The sequence below is a fragment of the Cladophialophora psammophila genome, assembly GCF_000585535.1.
Source record: "Cladophialophora psammophila CBS 110553 chromosome Unknown aczJe-supercont1.7, whole genome shotgun sequence".
Taxonomy (NCBI): domain Eukaryota; kingdom Fungi; phylum Ascomycota; class Eurotiomycetes; order Chaetothyriales; family Herpotrichiellaceae; genus Cladophialophora; species Cladophialophora psammophila.
The window spans coordinates 799,162-812,601 of NW_006912928.1; the positions used below are offsets into that span (position 1 = coordinate 799,162).

At 52.2% G+C, this 13,440-nt stretch overlaps 4 protein-coding genes across 4 annotated transcripts; 3 read left to right on the forward strand and 1 right to left on the reverse strand.

Moving 5' to 3' along the window:
* Positions 1 to 253: 253 nt before the first annotated feature.
* Positions 254 to 2,760, reverse strand: A1O5_05306 (uncharacterized protein; the record flags this gene model as incomplete). Its single annotated transcript, XM_007745907.1, has 2 exons — positions 254 to 2,543; positions 2,588 to 2,760. 2 exons carry the CDS (start codon positions 2,758 to 2,760, stop codon positions 254 to 256), a joined length of 2,463 nt encoding a protein of 820 aa, XP_007744097.1.
* Positions 2,761 to 7,340: 4,580 nt separating this feature from the next.
* Positions 7,341 to 8,984, forward strand: A1O5_05307 (uncharacterized protein; the record flags this gene model as incomplete). The annotated part of the gene is made up of 1 exon (XM_007745908.1): positions 7,341 to 8,984. The coding sequence occupies one exon, from the start codon at positions 7,341 to 7,343 to the stop codon at positions 8,982 to 8,984; it is 1,644 nt and encodes a 547-aa protein (XP_007744098.1).
* Positions 8,985 to 10,041: 1,057 nt separating this feature from the next.
* A1O5_05308 (uncharacterized protein) lies at positions 10,042 to 11,343 on the forward strand (the record flags this gene model as incomplete). Its single annotated transcript, XM_007745909.1, has 1 exon — positions 10,042 to 11,343. One exon carries the CDS (start codon positions 10,042 to 10,044, stop codon positions 11,341 to 11,343), a length of 1,302 nt encoding a protein of 433 aa, XP_007744099.1.
* Positions 11,344 to 12,333: 990 nt separating this feature from the next.
* Positions 12,334 to 13,434, forward strand: A1O5_05309 (peroxiredoxin; the record flags this gene model as incomplete). Its single annotated transcript, XM_007745910.1, has 1 exon — positions 12,334 to 13,434. The coding sequence occupies one exon, from the start codon at positions 12,334 to 12,336 to the stop codon at positions 13,432 to 13,434; it is 1,101 nt and encodes a 366-aa protein (XP_007744100.1).
* Between the last annotated feature and the right edge of the window lie 6 nt (positions 13,435 to 13,440).

Genomic DNA, 13,440 nt, shown 5'->3' on the forward strand with positions numbered 1-13,440 from the left:
ACCTTGCCTTTCAGATTATTATTATTACCCAGGCAGTCAATCGAAAGGAGCCAGATTAGGCTCCCTGCTCTCTGATCTGGCGGGGTTCGGCTAGCACTCACAACTGCCAGCGAGCACAGGCACCCTGTCATGGATTGCGGTCTCGTCGATCATGTCGGTAACTTGGTGCAGATAAGCAGATCTGTCAGTATGATGTGTGAAAATCGCCCATTGTTTAGCTTTCTCTCACGAGGTCATGGGATGATTGTACATCTCAAACATCCTCCATCTCCTCGTCAATTCGGTCGATCACCATCAGATCCTCGTTTTCGAGAGCCCTTGAGTAGGGATCTTCAGCCATATCAACATCCGGGCAGTAGGACGGCATCCCGCTGACTTTCTCAAAGCTGTTGCTTCCGTGAGAACCAATTGACATTCCAGTCGAACTGTTAGTGTTTTTGCTCCAAGTTGAAAGCACCGACTTGGGCCGGCGCAGACGATCCCTGATTTCGAGCATTTGTGCGAGCGTTCGCTTGGTATCCCAGCTCAGGGAAGACCGAATGCTGTTAATCGACGAATGAAAAGAGTCTGCTATACTGTTTCGTGAAATGCTGTCTCCAAGTATATGAAGTGATGAATAGGCCAACAAAGCAGACTCTGAGAACGACGTGCGGTCGATTCTTAGTGAAGATTCGCGCGTTCGAAAAGCCGCGACAATGTATTCCTTCACTAAGACCGAGCTTGCTCCACTGATTGCTTCTGGACATTTCGGCGCAGTGGGAATATCGGCCATCCGTGAAAGGTAGACTCCAACGATGTCAGGACCCCGTGCAGGCCAGTTGGTGATCGAGGCATTGATCTCACCCTGGAGATAATCACCGAACCGAGGCCCCAAAAGTAGACGCCTGGTCTTCTCAGCTCCGGAGCGTAGGAAACTTTCACAGATCACCGCCAATGCCAGTAATATGTCAAGCTTTAACGGCTTGACCCCATGTGTGCATAGCGGCACATGACATATTGATTCTGTGTTCTGGACAAGCGAGTCGAAGGAGGAGATGCCAAAGACGCAGGAGCAATATAAAACCCAGGCTGCAGATACTCGGGACCAAGCAGCAATAGGCGAGCAAGCGCCGGCTTTATTAAGAGTGCGCCTATTCCTCTCGACAAAAGTTTTGCACCATTCAAGTATCGTCCTCATTGCGGTCCTGACTTCTTCACAGTCGGACAGATGTTCATGATATTCCGCTTGCAGTTCGAGACACCGTGATGATATATGCCAAGTACCACTTGGTAGACCGTCTCTTAGCATTTCCTTCAGAGAGCTTGCTAGAGAACTTGTTATAAAGACGTGTTCGCGATCCTGGACCTCAGGCAGAATGACCGCGAAGCGTTCTCCAAAGCAGCTGACAGCCATGTCAAGCGCAGTGTACTTTGGATCCTTCTTCGACAAGTATGAGAGATAGAGATTGAGTAAAGTCATGTCAAGTCTGTAAGCGAAGCCATACGCCTGTAGTAGGGTTTGAACATTTAGCAGCGCTTGGTATGCCATTTCTCCCCGGCGGCCGGGTCTAGAGTTTCGAGCGCAATTGATGGCTGCAGTAACCATGCACCGCGTGGAGTTGTCGACTGACGTAGCCAATAGGGGGTATATCTCGTCAGTTGAAATGTTGCTTATGCAAGCCTGCCAATATTTGTACTCGACATAAAACAAATCGAAGGCATCATCGAAAAGGCCAGCAGCAGCGAGAGTGGCAGCGACTCCTTGGATCTCGCACACATCTGATGCTGAGAGAGTCCGCGGGTCGTCGAAAGCCGGCCAGAGACGCAGCAGCGAGCTATCGATCACCTTGACAATTGATATGGGTGTGACAAATGGTGTCGCCGTAGATCCTGGCTCAGACTCAAAGTCCCGCGAACTATTGGGGGGCGTCGATTGTGAGGATGAAGCTTGGTCCACTAAACGAGTGGGGACCTCTTCACTGAGCTTCCGGTTGGTTATCGATGCATCGTCTGTTGACGCAGTCTCCGCGAGCGTCAGAGGTGGAGTCGAAGAGATCTGCGATGATCGCCTCTCATAACAAGCGCTGTTGACATTTGAACGTTCGGATGGAGACGAAATAATGTCGTGCGGATTGATATAAGGAGCGCCTGTCGGCCGCGGAGGAGGCATTTCCAATGAGTTTCTGGTAAGAGAATTGGCTTTTGGTTCAATCCGCGCGGCTAGTTGTTCGACTTCTAAGCCTCCATAAGGTGAGGGGCTCTGTTCCGCTGGCATAGTCTGGTCTGCTGTCTCTCTGAATGTGTGGTCACGTCGCATCCCGAAGGAGCCACGCTGAGGTAGTGATTGGACGTCGGAGGTTGCCTGTGAGCTTAGCGCCGTAGCGGTGTTAGGTGTGACGACCGATGCATGATCTGGTATCATGTAATGTTCGACGGAGCTGCCGTTCTCGAGATTGCTCCCTGTAACAGCACCGGTTGAAGCCATTGACAGATCTGCAAATGTCGCCTCGTCTGTGTGCGCATTCAGACCCCATTTTTCCATTCGGCGCCTCAACTGGTAATATCTGACTAGGTCAGTTCGCATCTGGAAGTCAGTGATTTGACATACGAAGGCTCGAATTCCATGCTCTTCAATACTTCCAGTATTTTCGGCTTCCAGTACCCTTCATGATGAAGTGTCGTGATCTCCTTCCGAAACTTTTCCCAGGTGGCATTTGGGATGCGGGGGGCATTGCCTCGCTTGTTAGGGTCGTATAGACGTGGAGACTTTGGTAAAGACATATCGACCGTAAGAGCGACTGTGAGGTCGTATTAAGGTTATGGCAAGCGCATCAGGCAGAATCGAAGTCAGGCTGAAGATATGTTGTTCGCCGAGGACTCGCAGAGGCGCAGTCCTCTACTTGCGCGAGGGAGCAGGGCGAGAACAGCCAGCTTTTCAAAGAGGAGGAGAAGAGAGGGAAGAGGAAGAAATGGTAATCGTCAGCCATGACATGACGAGCCACAGCTGGCCAGTGCCCGACTACCGTGCGAGGCGTGATCAGATCACGATAGACGACGAAGGCGTTGAGACAACGACGGGTTGTGGGCAAAGCTGAGGGGCGGGTGCTAATTGGATCTACCCGTGGCCCCGCATTGTCTTTTACTCAAAGAAGTTTAGAGGGGATTTCGATTCACGTAACGAGTGGTTGAGGTCATTCCCCGTCATTCCATCCTCGCCGTCCCCTGATCGGTGCCTGAAACCACAAACCTGCTTGTTAGCGTCTTACCACAATCCTTGCACAATCTCAAGCGAAGGCGAGCAAATCGAAAGACGCATCTTACATAGTGCTGGTAGACCGTTGCACGATGCGCTTATCCCGATGTGGGAATGCACAAGTTTAAGCCAGCAATCACCAGTGGTACGTTGTCTGGGAACATGAACCACCATGCTCATGCTGCAGAAACGAACAACTTGCAGCGGCACTGCCGAAAGAGGCAATTGACAATGGACTTCCTCATGCTACTGTTGCCGCAGCTATAAAGGACTGCGTCTCAAGATGGCAGAGCAGTGGTCAAGCTCACAAACTCCTCGACAGTCCATTCCAGCTTGGCTTGTCAGGTGTCTTGATATCGCCCATATCACGCTCCTTCGTCGAGCAAGCCAGTTGCGCGCCAGTTGCGCTCTAGAATCAAAAATTCTCTCCAAGGCAGTACTCCATTGATTCAAAGCCAATCGCCTTCACTAGCAGTCAGTAAGTGCTCCAGCATGAGGAATATTCACGCAGGTCAGTTCTTTACTGATGGGACACCACCACCAGCAATGACCAAGGAAGACTTTCTACACATGGGCAAGCACCTCCAAATCATCGACATTGACCAATATCCCGCTCAGATTGCTGAGGGAAATGCACAACTCGCCAACCATCCTCTTGACGGCTCTAGGTCCGAGGGAGCAGAAAAGTGGAAGCATATCGAGCGGCCAGCAATCAACCATGGCCAGATAAAGCCGACCAAGGATGACACGCCATGGCATGCTCTCGCAGCGGTCAAAAAGGAAGAAATTCCCGAGAAGCATGCCAGCCAGGCAGTGGGCGGTGGAGGAAGTATCACCATCTGAGAGGCGAGAAAGAAGGCTCATAGCGGTGAGATCGTGACTGAAGCTGCGGAACCATGGATGCCGTTTGCATGTACAATATACAAGACATATAGGAACTAGCATAATGCGTCGTTTCCGCTTCAATGCCCGTGGCTTCCTACAATTCTTCCATTCCATTCTCCAGACATTATCATCATCATCATCATCATCATCATCACTTATATGGTGACGCATAGACTAGGAACACTCAACCGATGCTTTCCATCTGCAAAAAACTAACCAAGACTGCACTTTGGCAACGTGTTTCTCGTACATGTGGTCGACCAGTTCAGAGCTTCGTTCAACCTGCTTCAGCCTCTCAGCAGCCGGGAGGCCGCCATGGTTGAAACACCAACAACGGAAAGCTGGGCCGATCAACGTGTGGCAGTAAATGCGGGCTGCGCATGACTGTAGTGCCAACGAGACAAGATAGTCACCGCAATGTCCTTCCCACTTTGGATCACCCGCACAGCAATTGAAGCAGAGGAAACAGCATCGAACTCCGCCCGCCTTTTCCACCTTAGATGTGAATTATTTGCGGCAACAGGCTTGGATATGGCGGACGCAACTCCTCTTAGCCGTGGACAACATTAGTTGGTATACTGGACAGGACCCGCTGATAGGCTCCTCTCCCGGATGATACATCACCTCAAAGTTCCTCTGGCAGAGTAAGGTGAGATCGGTCATATCTGACAGCATCTGTCCACAGATGCGAGGTATGTTTATCTTGGCTGACCGTGCTAGCTGTGCTCGTTCTGGCATGAGTTAGAATAACGCTTCAGGGCCGTGAGTCGCTGAGCCTTTCTCATATGAGATCCTTCCAGCGTGCCTTTGCTTGCGTGGCAACCCAACGTTAATATGCCCTACATTTCAGCCTTGCTTCCCTGGTATCGCGAAAGCTCGTGCCTCACTGCCGAAGACTCAAGAGTTCTTGGTACAACTTGTTGGTCGTTGATTCATCCAGTGCGTCGCCTATCCCATTTGAAGGCACTTGCTGCAGTAGGCCTTTGGTACGCCTGGTACTCACGCTCCGCAGTTCGCCTGACATAGTCGTTGTGAGGCTTTTCACCTTCATCACGAAGAAATCTGTCCCGGGTGTGGGGGTCTCTACTCAGAGGCAGAAAGCCCAGGTTAGTCACGTGGAGTCGGTAGGGGCATGGCTTCTCACACCATCAACGACGTTCGCGACTGCTCGCCGCAAAGAATGAACTGCGAGATTCTCCTGGGTAACCTGCATTAAGAACGATCCGCTGAAATTAGTATCGGGAGTGGAAGCGCCGAGCATCCTGCCAGAGACACTGCCATGTCGTCCCAGGACGGGTATTTTCAGCCTTTGACGTGTAATTAAAGAAAATCATCGCCCTCCGGCACTTGGAAGTTGTCGAGCTCTTGAGGGAATTTAATCCCAATGAGTACCTCGTCCCAGAAGACGAGAAATGCTGTGATGTCGAAAATGAGTTTCCCCTGCTCGCAAGTTGGGACTTCGTTCGTACATTGACATCAACCGGCTCCAACGGCCCTCGCATCGGGGAGGAGAATAGTGTATACTTTATGCTCGGCATGCTTGTTGTTCTAGGGCAAACTTTGTACGAGCTTTATAACATGTTCCCTACGTCCATCAGGGAGAGGGTAAGGTAAATATGGACATCCTATGCCAAGGTGTCAGCCTCAGATCAGTCATCGGGATTGAAGCGGTGGAAGCTTCTCCCTTACCTTCCAACGTCGACCCTTTGAAAACTAGCTTATCCACCTGACCGTCAGGTCGCTTCACCTCTGCCACTCCATTCCCAAGGTAGGTACCAACACGAGTGCCCGTGAAACAGCATGCCAGAGTCAGAAAGGTCATCTGGGCCCGCACGCATTCATGTGTAAAGATGGTGTCATCTTTCGTCCATAGGGTGATGATAACATTTACAAGATCATTGACATCAAAGAGACAAATTTTCTCGCTTTTGAGTGGTAGACTTACCCTGCCTAAGTAAAACATTGTGTGTTGGCCGAACATGAACCAAACGGATCAGTAACCGTCGCTACTCCCACCCCGGCTATACAGAGAGTCGGCCTAGCGCAGCCTTGGTTGCAAGGTTAATTCTCGGTGGATTTAAGGCTGAGAGGGCATTTCGGACGCATTCCATAGCTCATAGACCGAGCTTCGCCCTCGGCGAATTTACATATAGATTCAGCAAGCTCCATGGGCTCTGGCGTGCAGACAGACACACACAGACAATCAATGCAACTCTTTCCACAATGGCTCTTTCCCTCCTACAGCTCGAGTTTCGACATCGAAAGTTCACCATTGCAGAAATTGATCGCTCTACGGGCTTTTCGAGTCGGAGTAACGAACAGTAACACTGAATCCGCACAATCCCCTTATCAGCGAGCGATTCTGCTATTAGAGCTCATCGAAGGTGATGTCGTCGGTCTCGTCCTCCTTCAAGAAGGCTTTCCCATCGTCAAAATGTGCTTTTAATTTGCAGGCTGCACATTCTAACCGATTGTCACATCACATGCGCGGGCAAAAAGGCTGTGGTCACAAAAGAAGGCACTATCCGCCATCTAACAAGCATTAGAGAGTTTTGGCAGTGCTGAAACTATTTTGCACCGATAAGAGAAGCAGTGCAGCTCTCCGAAGCAAATATTTCCATGCATCGTTGTTACCGGGGAATCGAGAGTGCCTGAAGTGCCATACTCGGTGCTGGGTACCTCGTACTGGGTACCGAGTCTCGTCTTGGACATGACGGAAATGATCGGATATAACCAGAGGGGGATGGCCGGAGATGATCGGACGGCAGCCTCTTGGCAATGGCTGATTACATCTCCGGTGGGTTTCAGCTGGCAGCTTTCTCCATCTGTGTCTTATTGCCTACCAAAGAGACACTCCACGCAGCCCCGTAGGCATTGTATGCTGTCATGCTTTGACCGTGATTCGACGGCAATTAATGCCTTTACGACAATGATGGATCTCCCTCTGGTCCGGTCCAGATCTCAATGCGGGATTGTGGAGGTCTAATATCCGCTCTTTTCTCTGTTCTGGACTTTGCTTTCCTTCTTTAGACCTCTTCAAGCGTTTTCTGCTCCGCTGCCGTTTACTCAGTTCTACTGATGTGCGCGTATAGATGAATCTGTGGTTTGAAATGGGCTGGCAACGCCGCCCTTTATATTCTTGCTCAATCAGTTCCGAGTGCCTTCTCTTTTTCACAACTACCTTTCTTTTGCCCCAGGCTTGTACATTCGTTTGCCTCCCAGGATGGACGTAAATGGCTCTCAGAACATCGAAACAAAAACTCTAGACACACCCTCTCCCGACTGTGAAATTGTGGAGCTTCAGCCACCAGAAATAGTTCACACTAAGCCTGATCTTGAAGAGTCGATGGACGCAAGAATCGAAAGACTCGGACGCGAACGGCCCCCAGCATTCAAGTCAATGTGGTCTGAGATCGCGTTCGTGTTCAGCATAATCATGTCCCAGATCATAACCGAGTACTTTGTGTCTGGATTCAATGTCATATTACCCACGCTCATTGAACAACTCCGGATACCCCAATCATCCAGTGTCTGGCCAGCGACAGCATTTTCCCTAGTCATTGCGAGCATGCTCTTGGTTTTTGGCAGGCTCGGTGACATGGTTGGGGGCTTTTCGGTTTACGTCGCCGGTTTGATCTGGCTGTTTATTTGGAGTATTGTCTGTGGCTTCAGTACTTCTCCTCTAATGATGGACTTCTGCCGAGCTCTCCAAGGTCTTGGAGCCGCCGCCTACCTGCCAACCGGAGTTATGCTGATGGGGAGCGCTTATCGACCTGGGCCGCGCAAGAACCTGGTCTTCGCTCTATACGGGACCTTCGCTGTCGTCGGATTCTTCGTGGGGATATTCTGTGCAGGAATCGTCGGCCAGTTTTTGGACTGGGGTTGGTTCTTCTGGATTGGGGCCATCCTTGCCGCCATAACCACCATGACATCGATCCTATCTATACCTAACGACTGGAAAGAACGACGCAAGAATAACATTCCTATGGATTGGCTCGGAACCGTGACGATCGTCCCGGGACTGGTTCTTGTCGTTGTTGCAATTACCGAATCAGCTCATGCCGAACAGCGGTGGCGGGCGCCTTATATCCCAACACTATTTTGCATTGGATGCACGCTGCTTTTGGCCGCATCATATGTGGAAGGCTGGAAAGCCAAGTTTCCCCTGTTACCTGGTGACATCTTCACCGTCCCGTGCATGGTACAGCTCGTGATTGCCATGCTATTTCTCTACGGCAATATCGGCATCCTTTTGCTTTACGGTACACTGTATTTCCAGAACATCATGGGCGCCACGCCTATGCAGGTCGTCGCATGGTGGACGCCAATGGTGATTGGGGGAGTCATCTTGAGTACCATGGAAGGATTCATCCTGCATCTGGTGTCGGGCCGTCTGCTCTTAATCGTCTCCTGCCTCGGAGCCATTGGATCCCAGCTGCTTCTTGCTCGGATTCCAGAGGGCGGAAACTATTGGAGTTGGGTCTTTCCAGCATGCATTTTGGGTACTGTCGGCATCGATCTTTCGTATAATCTCATGGCCGTATTTATTACCACGCAGATGCCCAAGGCACGACAGGGGCTGGCAGGTGGACTGATCAACTCGGTCTTGCAGCTTGGCTTCGCTTTGCTTCTGGGCTTCACCGACGTTATTCAGTCATACACGGTGGACGAGTCTGGGCTAAGACAGAGTTACAAGAACACATTCTGGTTCGGTGTGGCTTCTGGTGCTGCCGCACTGGGGTTGGTCGTGATCTGGGGAAAGGTGCCAAAGGCGAAGAGCGACCTTACTGTGGATGAGAAGATGGAGCTGCAGCGGGAGGCTACGAGGCTTTCTGAGACATCACCCAGTAGGTCTGGTGGTGGCTAGCACCCATCATATTATCGTGTCCTGGACGTTGTAGAAGGCTTTGTGAAAACCATACATGTCATGGCAAATTTGTGACTGCCCCGACCACGCACTCGCGTTGTTACATCTTGTCTTCGGATGCCATTGCTGTCTACCTCGCATCAGCCTTCATTGATATATATATGTATATATACGTACAGGGGAGGCCCTTGCTTATTAATTAGGTTTAGCCACGAAAATACCCAGCAATCGTATCCAATTAGACATCAACTGCCATCACTCCCAGGCGCTGTACCAGGCCGTCTTGCTGTCCTTGTTTCAGCTCAGGCTAATCTCCAGGCTGCGACAACTTTCATTGTCCCTCGAATTCAATCCATTCACAAACTGTTTCTGCCTGTTAATGCGCCGGGAGCAGGTCTATGAGAAGACACTAAGTGCCGCATCAGCCACAATCCGCGCCCCAGTGCGCGAACCTTGAAGTCAGCCGAGCCCCTCGCAGAGCACGCGCAAACAAGGGAGTGAGAATTACGCGCAGCGAAGCGCACCAACGGTCCCTCACTCACTTCCCTTTCTGCCATTTGTTGCTTCGGGAAATCCGTTCACCGAAAGTGACTGGGTTGTCCTGGCAGGATTCTAGGCGCAAACTCGATCAAGGCGCTCTCTTCTTTTCAAGGACCTTCACCGCCCGCCTAGAGTTCCCTTTCAGCAGATTAAGTCCACTGGCGTTACTCTGAGGCCGTCATGAGAGGCCGTCTCTTTGTGGCTTCCATCGGAAACGGACAAACTCGCCGGAGTGACAATGGATGACAGCACCGAGGACGGTAGCCAGGAACGCCACACTCTACTCACTCGGATCTTCACAGCATGCACTCATCCTTTCCGATCATCTGACCATAGATTAACTTCGGCCTCGCAGTTGAAGACTGATTCTTCTTCTCGCAGCGCGCCTCTAACACATCACCAAGAAAAACCTAGCGATCGCCCTCATCAAAGGGACGAGATGCAAACTAACATCGCAGGGAGGCACCAATCTCTGCAACAATCCATCGATGATGGCTCATTCTGGGAAATGCCACACATGGACCTCCTCCAGTTGATAAAATTCGAGTTCCCGCAGGAGCTGGAACGACTGAAGAATGCCACGTTTCTCCGCAACCCGAATGCAGCCCGTCCAGCTGGACCTTCGATTTCAGAGCTATTATACGGACAAGAATACGCCGAGATCAATCGCACGCTGGTTGGTGTTTTAGCTCTCCGCTGGATACATAACGACGACTACGAGACTTTTATCGGAACACAGGGCCCGCCGCCCATTGTGCTGAAACGCGATTCTTTCAACTGGCTGCGTGAACTCTTCGAGAAGGGCCTCAGATCCGCAGCAGACACCTATACACTCATAATTTCGATGATTATCAACGATCTGGGTAAAGATCCGACCTTTGCGACGGATTATGCCACGCGATTTGGGAATGATATCTCCAAAGTTAACCATGACATGATCCTCTATCGTGCGGTCAAAGCAAGAATGGTCCCCGCGCTAGATCGCCTGACAGAGCAAGACAAGGATTATCTCCTCTTGGGCATCAAACTTGGTTCAGACTTCAATTTCGGGCAACTTGCTCAAGCAGAAAACGCACCAGCCTCGCTTTCAGGGCTTCTGGAAATGCGAGATCATGACCGAGCCTTCGAGATGCGATTCATGGAACAGATCCTCGACCTTGCGGGAGCCTCCGGACATGAAGACTGGACTTGCGCCAAGAAAATGATTGAGCCAATCTTCCAGTCATATAATAACGTATATGACGTTGCGCACGGCATCATTCAGGCAAAGATGGGCGTCAGAGAAGGCTACGATATCATCCTGACGAGGAAGCTGGAGTTGCTCCACAAAGCCGGCTACTCGCGACAATTTAATGTTAAAGAACTAGCAGATCGAGCTCTGATGCGATTGTTCTGTTTAGGCAACACGTCGAATCCGGACAATGCCGATGTTTTCTATATTGCCTTTACGGAACGCATCTCAGATGAAATCCGCGAGCGTTTGGTACAGGGCCTGAATGTGGACGGATCAATAGGAGCACCGGCCGTCCAACCAACATATATGCCAGCGATGTTGACCAAGGCCGTGGGAAGCACTTTGAACGGCTCCCAAGAAGAGAAGATCAAAGCCGTCACGGCAATGCTGCGATATCTCGCGCGCTGTATGGTTGTGGAGGCCTCGAGCTTGAAGAAACTGCCGCTGGGCGTGACGGTGGTGGAGAGGGATGTGAGGAAGATCGGTCCTGTGCTGGATAGCGACGAGTTCAAGCGCAATCCAGATATCCTGGACCGGGAAGATATTCCGGAGGACCAAATCGCGAATATGGCTCGCGGATATTGAAGAACTCTACTGGGCGGTGTTTGCAAGATGCTTTTCGTGTCAACGGGCAACACAGCAGGCGAAGCGGCGTTGGGCTTTGCACTGGGATGGGCAACGATACTGGGTACACACACATGTATCACGTCAATACGTCAGGTTTAAAAGTGTGGCTTGGGGCTGAGGACAAGGCGCCAGCAGGCAGTAAGCAGCGAACAGAGGGTCTGGATCGACGGAACCTCGGCTACTGAATTTCTTGGAAGCCCTAACGCCATGCCGACTTTTTCTTCGAGCTAGTCTTGGTTCTTCGCAGACGATGGGATAAACGCTGTGTGGACCATGGGGACCATGATGCGAGATTTTGCCGACCTCCGAAGGCCGGAGACGGTTACTATTACCTACTGCGCCATATCACGCAAGTGGCAGCCTTGCCCACTTTTTCTTATCGGGCTACCTCAGCCTTCCCGACTCGGTACGAAGTATCCAGTTGCACCATCCTACGGAGTACTACTATCTCAATTTCTTTTTTTTCCCCCCCTCTGCCATGTGCTCGTCTCGAAGCAGCCCACTGTTGAGACCCACTGGCTGCGTGTCAGATACCATCATTTGGTCGCGCAGGGACAGCAGAATATTTATGTGATACCGAGGCAAGATGGGTGGTGCTGCTGCAAGCATTGCCTCCGTCCGTATCTTCTACGCATTTCCCCGTGCCCTTGTGTTTTTTCCCTTTTGTTGGTCCTTTTTCCTTTCCTCCTGCTCCTTTCCTTCATATCCCGTTTTATCCCTCGCCACCTGCTGTTCTGTTCCTTTCGTTGTCTTTCCTCGTTGTGCTCATGTTGATTCATTTTCCTTAGCCCCGTCCTACTCCTTCCCGTGGAGCTGAAGCATTGATATCCCTTCAGGAAGAGAGAAGCCTTCTATTCCTCAACGTTTCGCCACTGTCTCTTTGAAAAAGCTGATAACTAGCAACCACCGGAACCGATTTCATCAGGCCCTGTCCATCTCCAATTCAACATGTCGACCTTCCCTGCGCCGCCGTCTTCCACGCCCGACTGCCATCAGAACCCTCACCCGCCATCGTTGCCAACCGCCGACCAACTCGCTCAAGTCAAACAAGCCATTATCTCCCTCCTTAACCAACCCGGCTATGACGACGGCAGCGCGGGGCCCGTCCTGGTCCGCCTCGCCTGGCACAGCGCCGGCACATACTGTGCGCAGACCAACACGGGCGGCTCCAACGGGGCAGGCATGCGCTATGAGAAGGAAGGGGGCGACCCGGCCAACGCGGGGTTGCAGCACGCGCGGGCCTTCTTGGAGCCCATCAAGCGGCAGTTCCCGTGGATCACGTACGCCGACCTGTGGACGCTGGCGGCCGTGGTCGCCATCCGCGCGATGGGCGGGCCCGAGATCCCCTGGATGGGAGGCCGCACAGACTTTGCCGACGACGACTCCAGGTTGCCGCCGCGAGGTCGCCTGCCGGACGGCGCCAAGGGCAGCGACCACCTGCGCTGCATCTTCTATCGCATGGGCTTCGACGACCGTGAGATTGTCTGTCTGAGCGGCGCGCACAACCTGGGCCGCTGCCACGCTGACCGTTCCGGCTTCGAGGGCAAATGGGTCAACAACCCCACGCGCTTCAGCAACACGTACTTCAAGCTGCTCCGCACGCACGACTGGAAGAAGAAGACTCTGCAGAACGGGATGGTGCAGTACGTGTATGTGGATGACGATGCGCAAGACGGCGACGAGGGGGTCGAGGAGGCCGAGGAGCTGATGATGCTGCCCACGGACATGGCCCTGCTCGAGGACCCGCAGTTCCGTGTCTGGGTAGAGCGGTATGCGGCCGACAAGGAGCTCTTCTTCACCGACTTTGCGCGCGTCTTCGCCAAGCTGCTGGAGTTGGGCATCCGGCGCGACCCCCAGTCCGGCGCCGTGCTCAACGACGAGAACGTCCACGCCGGATATCGCAGCGCTCCGAAGAAGAGCGACGCCCCAATAGCGTCCGCAGCGACACGAGACCGTGTGGGTTGGGGCAGCAACAACGACCATGCGGGCGCGCAGGTGAAGGTGGCGTTGAGCAAGACGAATGCAACGGCGAGGACGTCCAAATTGTAGGCATGT